The sequence below is a fragment of the Sus scrofa genome, chromosome Y, assembly GCF_000003025.6.
Source record: "Sus scrofa isolate TJ Tabasco breed Duroc chromosome Y, Sscrofa11.1, whole genome shotgun sequence".
NCBI classification, from domain to species: domain Eukaryota; kingdom Metazoa; phylum Chordata; class Mammalia; order Artiodactyla; family Suidae; genus Sus; species Sus scrofa.
In genome coordinates this window covers 9,578,607-9,593,167 of record NC_010462.3, presented here as the reverse complement: position 1 = coordinate 9,593,167, position 14,561 = coordinate 9,578,607, and the positions used below count along the sequence as shown (strand labels likewise).

General features: G+C 35.3%; 1 protein-coding gene across 1 annotated transcript in view; it reads left to right on the top strand.

Moving 5' to 3' along the window:
* LOC102162178 (probable ubiquitin carboxyl-terminal hydrolase FAF-X) overlaps window positions 1-14,561 on the top strand; it is a 48,494-nt gene that overhangs the window by 20,908 nt on the left and 13,025 nt on the right. The window contains exons 8-13 of the mRNA XM_021080895.1: window positions 4,368-4,476; window positions 5,096-5,242; window positions 6,429-6,575; window positions 8,305-8,527; window positions 11,907-12,127; window positions 14,002-14,192. Coding sequence (XP_020936554.1) covers window positions 4,368-4,476; window positions 5,096-5,242; window positions 6,429-6,575; window positions 8,305-8,527; window positions 11,907-12,127; window positions 14,002-14,192 — 1,038 coding nt within the window. The remainder of the gene's footprint in view (window positions 1-4,367; window positions 4,477-5,095; window positions 5,243-6,428; window positions 6,576-8,304; window positions 8,528-11,906; window positions 12,128-14,001; window positions 14,193-14,561) is intronic.

The following is a 14,561-nucleotide window of genomic DNA, read 5'->3' as shown; positions in this document are numbered from 1 at the left end:
TAATACACTTGTTGGTTGGTTGGGTCATATGTTACCCATATTAGGGCAAGGTGAGGTTTTTGAGATTTATTCCTTGGAGAAGCCTTGAAGTCCCACAATTTCTATCAGAAATGCAACTTTTTAAATATATTGATTTTGTATCCTGCATCTTTATGGATTTTGGAGGGACTCTGGGATTTTATACATATATGATTATCACCAGAAAATACATCCTCCTCTCTGTGTGGATGCATTTTATTTCTTGTTGGTCTGGAGAGATCTTCTGTTACTGTGTTGAGTAGAAGTGTCAAGAGTGTGTTAGAGAGAAACATTTCAGGTTTTCACAATAGTCTATGATGTTAACTGTGGTTGGAATTGTATTGAGTAAATTTCTTCCAGTTTTTAAAAGTTTTAATCATGAATGCCTATTGACCTTTGTCAAATGCTTTTTTTTTTTTTTTTTTTTTTTTTATCCATTGAGACGATTGGTTGTGTCTTTTTTTTTTTTTTTTTTTTAGCTGGAGTGTTGGGTATTTATTGATTGACTTCCATGTGTTGAATTATCCATGCTTTCCATGGATAATTCCAGCATGGTCATGGTGTATAATCCTATTAATGTGCTGTTGAATTCAGTTTGTTAGTATTGTTTTGAGGGTTTTACATCTTTGTTCATCAGGGATACTGGCCTGTACTTTTCTTGTATTTTTGTCTGGCTTTGGTACCAGGGTGTTGCTCCCTCATAAAATGAGTTTGTAAGTGTTGCCATTTATTCTAGTTTTGGGGAAAGTTTTTAAGGGATATGGATATTATCCCTCTTTGAATAGGAATCACCAGTGAAGTCATCATCTTAGCCATAAATTTGTGAGTTTTTTTAATCCCTAATGCATCCTCCTTAATTGTAACTGGTTCATTTCTATTTCTTGAGTTTGAATAATAATAAATACCAACTTTGTTTCCATAATATCCCAAAAGTAATCTGTGCATTTCAATTCTTCTTTCTTGTATTTTTATCATTACAGATAATGTTGCTAAAGACTACGTGATCATTAAAATAGATTTAAGGTTCTTGTTTTGTGACTTGTCTTTTAAATCATAATAATGAAAGGGGAGCTACATACTAAAAGTACTGTTATACTAGTTTTTACATTTTCCTGTATGGGTAGCTTTACCAGTGTTGTTTTCTTCTTCATGTGGGTTTAAATAACTGGCTAATGTCGTTTCATTTCTGCTTGTAGAATGCAGTTCTTGTAGGGTAGGTCTAGGAACACATTCCCTTAGCATTTTCTTATCCAGAAATTTCTTCTTCATTCTTGAAGTATTTACCCTGTAAAGATTTCTTGGTTGATCATTTTTTCTTTCACAGTCTGTTACTCTATTGCTTGCTTGATTCCATGGTTTCTGATTACTGTAAATATTATTGAAGATTCCTTTCTGTATGACAAAATGCCTCATCTTTTATGCTTTCACAGTTTTGTTTTGGTTTGTGACAGTTGACTCTAATGTGTTTCGGTGTGACTCTCTTTAAATTTGGCCAGTTTGGAGTTTGTCACTCTTGTTGGATGTGTAATTTCTTGTGTCTTATCAAATTTGAGGCATGTGTGGTTGGTATCTCTTAACGTATTCTTTATCTCTGTCTTTTTCTAAAACTTTCATATTACATGTATTGCTCCACTTAATGGTATATCACACATCTCCTAGTTTTTTCACTTTTCTTTGTTTTATTTCTGCTTCTCACCCTTGATTATCATAATTGTTCAGTACTGTATTGTTTTCTGCCTGTTTATTTAAATCTACTGGAGAACCCTGTTAGAGGTTTTTTTTTCAGTTATTTATTTATTTTTTGTATGCAGAATTTCCATTTGTGTCTTGCTATAATTGTTGTCTTAAAAAAAACAAAAAAAAAAAAAACAAAAAAAAAACCATGGGCTGTTGTGTAGGTTGCAGACACGGCTAGGATCCCGAGTTGCTGTGGCCATCATGTAGGCTGGTCGTTACAGCTTGGGTTAGACCCCTAGTCTGGGAGCCTCCATATGCCATGGGTGCAGCCCTAGAAAAGACAAAAAAAGTAAAAATAAAATAATTTTTTTTAAAATTGTCCATGTATTCATAAATCATTTTTCTGTTGTCCTTTAGTTCTTGGATTATACTTTAAGAGGGTTTTAAAATGTTCACATACAAAGTTGGGCTTCCTCAAACACAGTGTCTATCAATTAATTTTTGTTTCAAAATGGCGATACTTTCCCGTTTCTTTGTATGCTTTGTGATTTCTTGTTGAAAACTGTATACTGCAGTATTATAATATGGTAACCCTAGAAATCAGACTCAATGCTTTCTTGATTATTGGAGGATTAGATTGTATTCTGCCAGCGTTTTGACTGAATACAAAACAAAAAATCTCAGTTTTATGGAAAGACAGAGGGACTTCTAAAGCTTTGAAAGTTGTATGAGCTTATGTTTGGGCAAATCTAAGTAAATTTTAGTAGGACCAGTAGTCTGTTCATTAATTATTAATACTTCTTTGAAACAGTATTGATGAAAGAAGCATCATAAAACTTTCTAGGGTTAGGAAAGAAAAGAAGGAGGAAGGCTAGATTTTTGGCAGTTGGACAACTAATTTGGAGGATAAGTGGAAGCCATACAAGTCTATTCACACATCATGTCATTCATGTTCTTAGTTTTACTTTTCCTAATATGAAATTTCTCTTGACATGAAAGTTACTAATGACTTTCCTGAAAACAATACAATGGAAAGTACTTTCTTAAGAATTGTGGTTGATGTTGACAGAATCTTTGCTCTTAAATTGTTAAGTAGGTTTAGTAGCCAAGTAACTTCTATCATTTGGGAAAATATTTGCAGTAAGTTACAAAGTGACTTATCTTGGGTTTGTTTTAGTTATGCTTTGTCTTAGTTATGCTCTGTTTTGTTCCACAAGATGAAAATAAACTTTTGCGTAAGAAAATAAGTATGTGACAATAAGATAGTGAAAATTTGAAAACGGAAAAGTTAAAATGAGACTGAGGTTGAGCATAATACATAGAACTTAGAATCCTTCACATTTGAACCACACATTTATTTCAGAGCTTTAGCAGCCAGCAAGAATACTAAAACATGGTATTTACCGAACAAACAAACAAAAAAATGTAGTTTGTAATACTCGGTTACCATGTAACACCAGTGTGTATTAATCTCTGTTCTAGTGTCAGTGTCTCTAATGTTTGCCTCATCAACAAAGCATGAAAAAAACTTACTTTGGTCAAAAATTAACAACCTCATTATTCAGTACCTGAAAGGAAAAAACAAAATTGAGTTTATTACCTACATTAGTAAGGGAAAGCTGTGTCAGCACATTCTGTGGACAAAGCAGACAATATGGAGTTTAGGCATTAACAATTTTAGATGGGTGTCAGTGGGTTGACATTATTTGTGGATCTAGGTTATTCAGGTGAGACTGGTTTTCCTACTTCTCAAATAAGTGATGTTGTACAATATAACGTTTGAATGGCCCTCGAACCTCTATCGGAATCATTGAATTGCTCATAAAATATAGATTGCTGGGCCTCTCTTCCTAAATTTGTATGTCTAAGAAGTTCCCAAGTAATACTGCTGGTCTGACAACTATTCCCACAGCTGTTTGCTTCACAGCCCAGTTTACTTAAAACAATTCTGTGGGAAGCCAAAAAAAGATGTATAGTTTGCTACACTGTATCTTCTACAGTATCTGTTGAGGTACTTTCAGATTATTCTAAGAGAAGTTTGCAAGATATCTTACAAGTAAAAAAGACATCTGGAGTTCCCATAGTGGCTCAGTGGTTAATGAATCCGACTAGGAACCATGAAGTTTCAGGTTTGATCCCTGGCTTTGCTCAGTGGATTAAGGATCCGGTGTAGCCCTGAGCTGTGGTGTAGATCATAGACACGGCTTGGATCCCAAGTTGCTGTGGCTCTGGCGCAGGCTGGTGGCTACAGCTCCAATTAGACCCCTGGCCTGGGAACCTCCATATGCTGAGGGAGCGGCCCTAGAAATGGCAAAAAGACATAAATAAATAAATAAATAAATAAATAAATAAATAAATAAATAAATAAATAAATAAAACATTTTAAAAAGACGTCTATTCTTGTTCTTTACATTTTTGCTTTGAGAAGTCAGATATTAAGAAATTGTAACTAAGTATTTTCTAAGCTGTGTGGTTACAATGTGAGGTTTTACTCAATGAAAAATAGCTACAGATATATCTATTCTGTGGTGCCATCCAAGTTGGGTTACTTTGTAATTTTACCGTTAATTTATCTCTCCTGCTAAAGTTGGACCTTTAACAGTATTAGAATAATTTATTGTTGTTTTTATTCTTAAGACCAATGCTTTAAATAGGAAATGTTTTTATTTCAGAACTGTTCGTCAACTGGCACAGGAGCAGTTTTTTTTAATGTGTACCAGATGTTGCATGGGACACAGGCCTCTGCTTTTCTTCATTACTCTGCTCTTTACCATTTTGGGGGTGAGACATTTTTAAATGGACTTTAATCAGTTTGATTCATTCTTAAATAAGAAATATTAACATTCAAGAAATTCTGGGTTTAGATTTTAGAAAAATTAGTTATATGTAATAAATGAAGTAATGTAAATTTCCCCATTATATTTTATACTATTTATAGATTGCTTTTTATTTGCTTTTTATAAATACTTAAGGAAGTAATTCGCATTGTGGCTCAGCAGATTAAGAACCCGACTAGTATCTATGAGGATGCAGGTTAGACCCCTGGCCTCGTTCAGTGGATTAAGGATCCGGCGTTGCTGCAAGCTGTGGTGTGGATCACAGATGCAGCTCAGATCCTGCACTGCTGTGGCTGTGGTGTAGGCTGGCGGCTGCAGCTCTCATTCAAGCCCTAGCTGGAGAACTTCCATATGCCTCAGGTGCAGGCATAAAAAGAATAAATAAATAATTAAATACTTAAGGAAAAAATATACCACCTTCTTGAAAAATAGAAACCTTATTTTTTATGCATCCTTGTAATAAATTATTGGCACTAATTTGCCAGTCATCTGAGCTTTTTGAAAAATTAATATGCATTTTGAGCATGAACTTATGAATTTATTTTTTTTTAATTATTTTTCAGAGCACAGCAAGAGAGAGAGGTAAACATTCAGATGACTATTTCACTCTTCTACGGCACCTTCTTAATTATGCTTACAATAGTAATATTAATGTACCTAATGCTGAAGTTCTTCTCAACAATGAAATTGATTGGCTTAAAAGAATTAGGGTAAGTTGTATACTATTCGTTTGTTGCTCAGTGTTAAATCTTTTTTTTTTTTTTTTTGCTTGTTTGTTTTTCATTTGTTTTTACAGCTGCATCTGCAGGATATGAAGTTCCCAGGCTAGGGGTCGAGTTGGAGCTCCAGCAGCCAGCCTACGCCCACAGCCAAAGCAACACCAGATCCAAGCCATGTATGTGACCTGTCGCATAGCTCACGGTAACACTGGATCCTTTACCTGCTGAGTGAGGCTAGAGATCAAACCCGAGTATATGAGGTTGGATTCTTAATGTGCTGAGCCACAACTAGGACTATGTAAAACATCTCTCTTATTAAAAGAGGGATTATAGGAGGAGTTACCATCCTGGCTCAGCAGTTAATAAACCTAACTAGCATAGTGGGGTCGATCCCTGGCCTCCCTCAGTGGATTAAGGATCCAGCGTTGCTGTGGCTGCGGTGTAGGCTGGCGGCTACAGCTCCGATTCTAATTCTCATCCTGGGAACCTCCATGTGCTGCAGGTGTGGCCCTAAAAAGACACACACACACACACACAGACACACACACACACACAAAATTAAATTAAATTAAATTAAATTAAAATAAAAGAGGAATTATACTTTTGAGTATCTATTATAAGCCCCCCAGTAATCCTGGGAATAACAAAACATGAACTTTTCATTGGTAAACTATTAACTCATGATTTATAGAAATAAGATACAACTTTAAGTCAAAAATGTCTGATAGATTAGCATTTACCTTTAATAATTTGACCCTTTCTTTACTCATAGTACTATGGAATGTATTTCTGAAATATGTAGATTTTGGCCTTTAGATTAGCATTCTCCTTGTGAGGTATAAAGTCTGCTTCTAGAATTTCTTCATCTCTGCACCATTAACATTTGCACCAGTATTTCTTATTTTTAGAAGTTGTGCTATGTATTGTAGGCTGTTGAGCAGCACACCTGGCTTGTAAGCAGTAGGTGGTGCTTTAGCAATTCCTTTTTCTTCTCAGTTGTGAAAACCAAAAGTATCAAAATTCCTTTGATTTGATAGCATTCTATCAAAGAAATAAACTGCCTGAAAGAAAAGGTTTGGCAACATTGCATTTAAGGTATCAATCTCCTCAGTTTTATTCTGATCTTTTTCATCCTCCTTTTCTGTAAATTAGTCCTGAAATATTTTTCCTTTGACAGGATAATGTTAAAGACACAGGAGAAACAACAGGTATTGAAGAGCCAGTATTAGAAGGCCACCTTGGAGTAACAAAAGAGTTATTGGCTTTTCAAACGCCTGAGAAAAAGTGTCATATTGGTTGTGAAAAAGGTGCTAATCTCATTAAAGTAAGTTCCAAATTTTTGTACTAGCCAGTTCTTGTGAGTTGTTTGTTTGTTTGTTTGTTTATTCTTTTAGGGACAAACCCATGACATATGTAAGTTTCCCAGGCCAGGGATGGTATTGGAGCTGCCGCTCACAGCAGTAGTGGATCCTTAAGTGACTTAGCCAGGCCTGATTTCGGAGAGGCAGCAGTGGCTGATGACTTGAAGTGAGATCTTAATTATCTACTCAGGGCTTGAACTTGGGCAGCCTGGATAAAAACCAGGAATCCTAGCCACTAAAGTAGCTAGAGGCTGAAATCACAGTTGCCCTAATTCTTGCCCCCTGTTGAAAGCAAGAATGATAAAAATCTACTGTAAAAATTGGTATAAAGTTTATTGTTAGAAACACAGTACAACATGTGGGAGAGCACAGAAATTCAGAGATAATTTGTTTATTTAACTCGGAAGCAAAGCAGCAATATACACCCAAAGGAGAAGTGGGGTGCAGTGCTGAATGAGGAATGAGCCAGAAGAGGTGATTTAAACTACAGTTTAAATCAGTTTAATGTGTAGTTCTTCTGGGTCTTTGTCTCCCTTTGGCCAATTAACTCATTTTATCTTTCACACCTGACCAGATGCAAGGCCCTCTCCCATCTGTGTGCGCATCTTTTAGCCAAGATGGATTCCAAAGCAGAGCATGGTGGGAAGGTTATCCAGACTTATTATGGCCTGGTGCCCCCTCCCTTTCTGACCCAGATGAATCTTTCAGAACATGTGTAGTTGGGGTCTCCTGATCCTGAGGATGGGGGAGTACATGACTTTTTTGTTGTGCCTAAGCAGGGCTCAGCCCCTCTCTGACCCTTTCATTACCATTGTTTAACAAGTGCATAGAAGACAAGTACTAGTTACTTGCCTGTTATTTCTATCTTGAAACATAGACAGGTAGCTGGTTGTAAATGTTTACCCGGAGCCCACCTGTCTCCTACCTCGGGAAGTGTAAACAAGACCTACTTGCAAATGTCTTTCCTAGAGCCCATCTACCTCCTGCCTCAAGTCAGGGATCGAGCCCTGGTCCTCATGGATACCAGTTGGGTACCTTACTGCTGAGCCAAAGCAGGAACTCCTATCATCACCTTTTGAGTATCTCTTAGCCGATCTGTCTTTACTTTTCTTATAGTAACCTTTATATCTGGGGAGCGTTACAGTAATTTTTAAGTAAACGCATATCTCCCTTTAGTCAAGAGATTTTTTTTAAGTTAATTTATTTTAAATTAAGCAGCATTAATTGACTTTGCTGCAGTAAATCCAAATTTTTATTTGATCTTTCTTGGAAAACTTATCTTTCAAGACTCTCATTTTTTACATGACAGTTGTCCAGCCAGTTTCTTCAGATGTATCTTACGATTCAAGGAAAGGAGTATCATTTGATGCATTCTATTTTTATGTAAAATATGCAACTTGCAGTTCATTTTTGATTAAAGGAGTAGATTTATTTAGATTTTTTCTTAATAGATTTTTAAGTTTTCTTAAAATATCTGGAAAATTGAATATGTTTTTCATTAAACATATTCATTATAGTCAATTGTGTTTTGAAATAGGTTTATTTCCGTTGAAAATCTGAAATTGTTTTTGATATAGTGAGATGTTTAATTTTATCAGATAAATAATTAGACTATTTCCATCCAAAGGATATTTTTTCTTAAAATAAATATTATTGGTAACAATAACATGATCTGTTTTTTCAACTCTTTAGGAACTAATTGATGATTTCATCTTTCCTGCCTCCAAAGTTTACCTACAATGTCTGAGAAATGGAGAACTACCAGCTGAGCAGGCCATCCCAGTTTGTAGTTCACCGGCCACCATCAATGCTGGGTTTGAACTGCTTGTAGCACTAGCTGTTGGCTGTGTAAGGAATCTCAAACAGATAGTAGATTGTTTGACTGAAATGTATTACATGGGCACAGCAATAACTAGTAAGTATTTTATCTTATAAAACCATTTTTCTTGGTTGATAATATTTCCATGTTTATCATTCTGGGTTTGTTGAGGGTTTTTTAACTTGTGTTTGTTTTAAACAACTACTATAATTTTAATAACCACATACAGTTAAGGCCGTAATAGGCGTAGAAACTTTGTACAGCAAAATTTCTAAGTGTACATGTGAGTGTCTTCTTGTAGGTGATTCAGGTAACTTGATTTAATGCTTTATTTCACCATATATGAAGTAAAATCCAAAATCTAGTAATAAACCAAGTTTGTTGCTCCAGACTTTAGTACTTAAATTTATGCATGGCAAAGATTTTCAGCCTCTCAGGGATTGCTTAATGCTATTTCTATTTTAATATAAGTTTTAAGAATGCTATAGTTATAGAGTTCTCACTGTGGCACAGCAGAAATGAACTCGACTAGTATCCATGAGGACAAGAGTTCAATCCCTGGCCTTGCTTTGTGGGTTAAGAATCCAGTCTTAACGTGAGCTGTGGTGTAGGTCACAGACTTAGCCTGGATTTGACTTTGCTGTGGCTCTGGTGTAGGCCAGCAGCTATAGCTCTGATTCAGCCCCTAGCCTGGAACTTCCGTATTGAAGATCAAATGTGAGAAGGTAACATTCTAGTGCATTTTGTTCTCAGTTAATGCCCAGGTTAGTCCCCATAAAGCAGGAAACTGTCTTTAGATCTTAAAAGAACCAAAACTCAAAAGGAAAGAGAATGTAAGTTAAAATAACAGAAATGAGATAATGAATTCAATAAATCTTAAGACAAAACCAAGGCATGGCAATATAGTCAACACTAATCTTTGAAAACATCTGAAATTATCTTTCTTACATTGTCAAGAGTGTAAATAAAATATCAGTCATTTTTAGGAGTTTCTGTATTTGTGCTGTGGAATGTACATGAAAAGATATTCTTGAAAACTTTGTTCTCTTTATTTAAATTAACTCTTTTAGCTTCTGAATTTTGTAGTTATATCAGTCGCGTATAAAAGGAGATATATGCCAAACATACCAATGCCCCATCCAGTCCTGGAACAGAGACTGTCTCTGCATATGCAAGTTGTAAATGTGGATGTGCCTTTGCTTAGTTCTTGTTTGTTTGTTTTTAACATAAAAGAGAATATACTACCAAGGTTCTTCACTTTGCTCTAAGTTTCCTACCTAGTAATTACCTAAAGTGTATAAAGGTCAATGTGATTCTGTAATTGGCAATTTAATTTGCAGTTCAGTACATTTTAATTTGGGTAATCCATCTCCAAGAGAGTCATTGATGTTTGGGTTATTTTTGGTTTCATGATACATGGTGAGGGTTTTTACGTGATTTATGGTTCCCACTATATATATATGTTACACTGTCAGTGTATTATCTCATTGGTTCCTCAAAGTAAAACTGTAGGTATAGGCAAAGTAGTTTTCACTCTTGCCGTTTGTAAGGAAGGAAACACGTTTACTCAGAATTTAAAGATTTTGTGATATGAGACTATGATTTGAACCTCAGTGATCTTAAATCACTTTAATATATAATTAATAAATAACATATAAAGTAGGTAATTAAACTAAAAATTTCAAATTTGTGTGTGTGAGAGTAATATGTAATATGATGGGGGAAGTGGTTGTTTTTCTTTTCTTTTTTTTTTCCTTCCTTTTTTGGCCACTCTGAGGCATATTGAGTTACTGGCCAGGGGTCAGATCTGAGGACTGTCGGATCCTTAGCTGTGCCACCCAGGGATTGGGGATTGAACCTGCCTCCCAGCACTCCCAAGATGCCTCTGATCCCATTGCTTCACAGTGGTAGTTCCACTGCTTAGTTGTTCTGAATGACTTCATTGAGATATAATTTATATGCAATAAAGTTTACTTATTTCAAGCCTACGGTTTAATGGCTTTTAGTCTAATATTAGAGCTTTGCAACTATCATCATAACCTAACTTCAGAACCTTTTCATCATCTCCAAAAGAATTTTTGTGCCTTTCAGCAATCGCAATCTAAGCTCCCTCCACTTTCTACCCCTCCCACCTTGCCCTTAAGCAGAACTAATCTACTTTTTCCCCCTATACATATGCCTATTCTGGCTGGACATTCCATTTAAATGGAATTGTAAAAATGTAGTCATTTGTGACTGCCTTCTTTCACCTAGCATAATGTTTTCAGTGTTCATCTATGTTGTAGTATATGTAATATTCTGTTTCTTTTTTTGCCACATGATAGACTATTATATGGATATAGCAAGTTAATTTATCCATATGTCAGTAGATGAACATATGAGGACTTTTTTTCCGTTACTCTTGGCTATTATTAATACAGCTACTGCAAACATTCATGTACAACGTCTAAGTAATTAATGTGAGTGAGGGTCTTTGTTGCTGTTTTTCTTCTTTTTTTTTCATTCACTAGATTGGATATGCATTTTCATTCTCTTTTTTTTTTCACTCATTAGTTTTCACTTTATTGTAAAAGGATATTAAAGGATGCAATTCCTAATAGGTAGATAGATGTATATTGAGTGAGGTCCTGAACAAAGGAGCTTCTGTCCTCTTGGATTGTGGGGCCTGGCATGATGTCACATGGAAACATTGTGGTTCCCCACATGGAAGCTCTCTGAAAAAGCTGGATATGGGTTTTCATTTCTTTTGAATAGTTATCGAGGAGTAAAATTGCTGAATCCTATTATGACCTTGTGGGGAACTGCCAAACTTTTTTGCATGGTGACTGTCCCATTTTCATTTTTCATTTCCACTAGCAGTGTGAGAGAGTCTGTACTTTTTATTGTCTTTAAAGTTCTGATCCCAGCATATAGAAGGTACTTACATAAAGCAAAGATTGTGGTTACATTGAGAAATTTAATATTATACATATAAGAATATGTCCTTATAAGAAGACTATCAGGGATTTCCTGTTGAGCCTCCACAGCTTACAAACCCAACTAGTATCCATGAGGATGTGGGTTTGATCCTGGCCTTGCTTAGTGGGTTAGGGATTCAGCATTGCCATGAGCTGTGGTGTAGGTCACAGATGGGGTTTGGATCCTGCAATACTGTGGCAGTGGTGTAGGCTGGCAGCTGTAGTTCTGTGTCGATCCCTAGCCTGGGAACTTCCATGTACTGCAGGTGTGGCCCTAAAAAGCAAAAAAAAAAAAAAAAAAGAAGAAGACTGTCAGACGCAGCACAGTACTTCTGTATTAAAGATCCTCAGTGTACAGTGGGCACTTTAATAAAATACAAATTTCATATCTCTTTTAACTTAGTATTGCTGTAGTGGTGGTAAAATTCTTGCTAATTTTAATTTATCAACACAGCATATCTGCTGGTGCACAGAATCATTGTTTTCATGTTATGAGGTCCTTTTTTTCCTTCTCTTAGCTTGTGAAGCACTTACTGAGTGGGAATATCTACCACCTGTTGGACCCCGTCCACCGAAAGGATTTGTGGGACTCAAAAATGCTGGAGCTACTTGTTACATGAATTCTGTGATCCAGCAGCTGTACATGATTCCTTCCATCAGGAACAATATTCTTGCAGTTGAAGGCACAGGTAGTGATATAGATGATGATATGTTCAGTGATGAGAAACAAGAGAGTGAGGTAAGTTTTAATTATAAATTCTTTTGTTCTGTGTTGCTAGATCTTGATACCAGATACTGTTTTTCCCTCTTAAAATATTGTATTTCTCATAAGATTTTTTAAAACTATATTTGGTGATAAAACAAGGCTCTCTGAGCTGCTGCCTGTGGCACATTAGAGTGCTCATTATCTCACAACTTTTCTATTTGTTTTTTTTAAAAAGCAGAGTTAATGTAATCATATCTTGTGAGACATGGTAAGTGTGACCTGGAGTTTGTAAAGTGATAAATGTTTTCATTTCTTAACGTTTAAAGTATTTCATTTAATTGACCCTTTTGTATTATTTATCATTTTCATAATCTTTGTTTATTCTTAGGATACTTTAAATATTTTCCTTGGGTAATTTTTTTCTTGTAAAGACACAGACTTGTCTTCTACTTTAAATAATGCTACATAGTCTTATTAATGATATTAGTTAATGTAATAGATAGTCTGCCTATCAAAAGTATCCAGTGCAGAACAAAGCAATAGAAAAGTTAGGTTTTTGTAGCAGATCACAGTAAATATAACCGTGTTAGCCCTCTTAAGTACAAAAATGTAGAATACTTTGGGTTTTGCTTACATAGAAACTGTGGGTTGTTTTTTTTTTTTTTTTTTTAAATCAGTCTTTCACTTTTTCCTTCATACAGGTTTCTAGGAATAGAGAAGACAGAATGCTTCTACCAATAGTGAATAGTTTTTCCCTCATTCTTGTGTTTCTTTCCTTCTCTCACTAAGACTGGTTTGGCTCCCATTACTTGCAAGCACTCTGAAACATATACCTGCCTTTACTTTTCTCAAATCTGATAAATTATACCATCCAGGCATAGTGTCTGGGCAGGTATACATTTTTTTTAGAATCACCATATGAGCTGCACACAGCAATGCATAGTTAAGAACAACTATTTGAAAGAAAATTAGAATTTTAAATCCTAGTTCTATAGTTCATCTCACTGCTAGGATGCCAAGTTAGAGACAGCTAGTCATACTGCAAGAAAAAATAAGGCAAAAAAAAGGGACTGTCAGGATAGCTATCTACTTTTGCTACTTGACCCCGTGCCTTATGTTGTCTCAGCACAACAGTGTGGTTGTCTGCTTGTTTATTAGTTTCTTTGCCTGGAGTATGAGCTTTTCAAAAATAGGATCTGAGTATTATTTACCTTTGTAAAATAAGCCTCATATGCAGAGCCAATAATGTAAAAAGTTCTTTGTAAAACAAGTAAATTATTATTTGAAGAGTGATTAAGACCTTTAGAGCTTCTGTTGATGGAACTGTTTCTGCCAAAGATACTCTTATGGCTATTTTTACTGATTATTAATGATTCTGATTGTATCACATGAATTATATCACATGATACAATCTATGAAGAATGCATTTTCTTAAAGAAAGAAACTGAATCCTAGAAAGGTTAAGTAAGTTATTTCTCAACATTTTTGTTTTGGTTTGGTTTTGGCTGCTTCTGTGGCATACAGAAATTCCTCAGCCAGGAATTGAACCTGCACCACAGAAGTGACCCGACCTTCAGCAGTGGCAATGCCAAATCCTTAATGACTATGCCACCAGGGAACTCTTCCCCAAGGTTTATTATGTAAAGCACTCACTTGTCTCCAATTCTGTTTATTCAACTAAACTTTTTTCTCTTAATACTGCTCCCAGTGGATGTTGAAGATTATTCTGTTATTTTATTAATGTGAATTTGTGATGATAAACACTAATGCTATAAATTGAATGTTATGTGCTTTAGATTTTCAGAGTATAAAATAATGGAAGTCCTTATTCATTTGTTTGTATTTGTCTCAACTTATTGCACTTTTTTGAAGTTAAATTAGATCATCCATGATTTTTTGACCTTTAGAGTAATGTTGATCCCCGAGATGATGTATTTGGATATACTCATCAGTTTGAGGACAAACCAGCATTAAGCAAAACAGAAGATAGGAAAGAGTACAATATTGGTGTCCTAAGACACCTTCAGGTCATCTTTGGTCATTTGGCTGCTTCCCGGCTACAATACTATGTGCCCAGAGGATTTTGGAAACAGTTCAGGTAAATTTGGGGTGGATGATGATTTCAGTTTTATAAAAATTTCTTTATACTAACTCTGTACTTCTAAGTATATGTTAATTGCAGTATAGTTGATTTACAGTGTTTTAAGTGTATGCAGAGTGAGTCAGATATAAGTGATTTGTATGTATATGATATATAATTATTTAAAATAAGTGATAAAATTACTTTAAATTGGCCTTCTTTGTCATCTTGTTCTTTATCATTGCCCCAAGAGGAAGACATAAAAATTACCCTAGGGAGGGTTCTTTAGTTTCTTAAGATGTCATTAACCTTTTACTATGAAAAACTTTTGAGTTAGACAGAAAAACAATGCTAAAATGTAGTCGTCTCCTTGATTCAGCAGTTGTC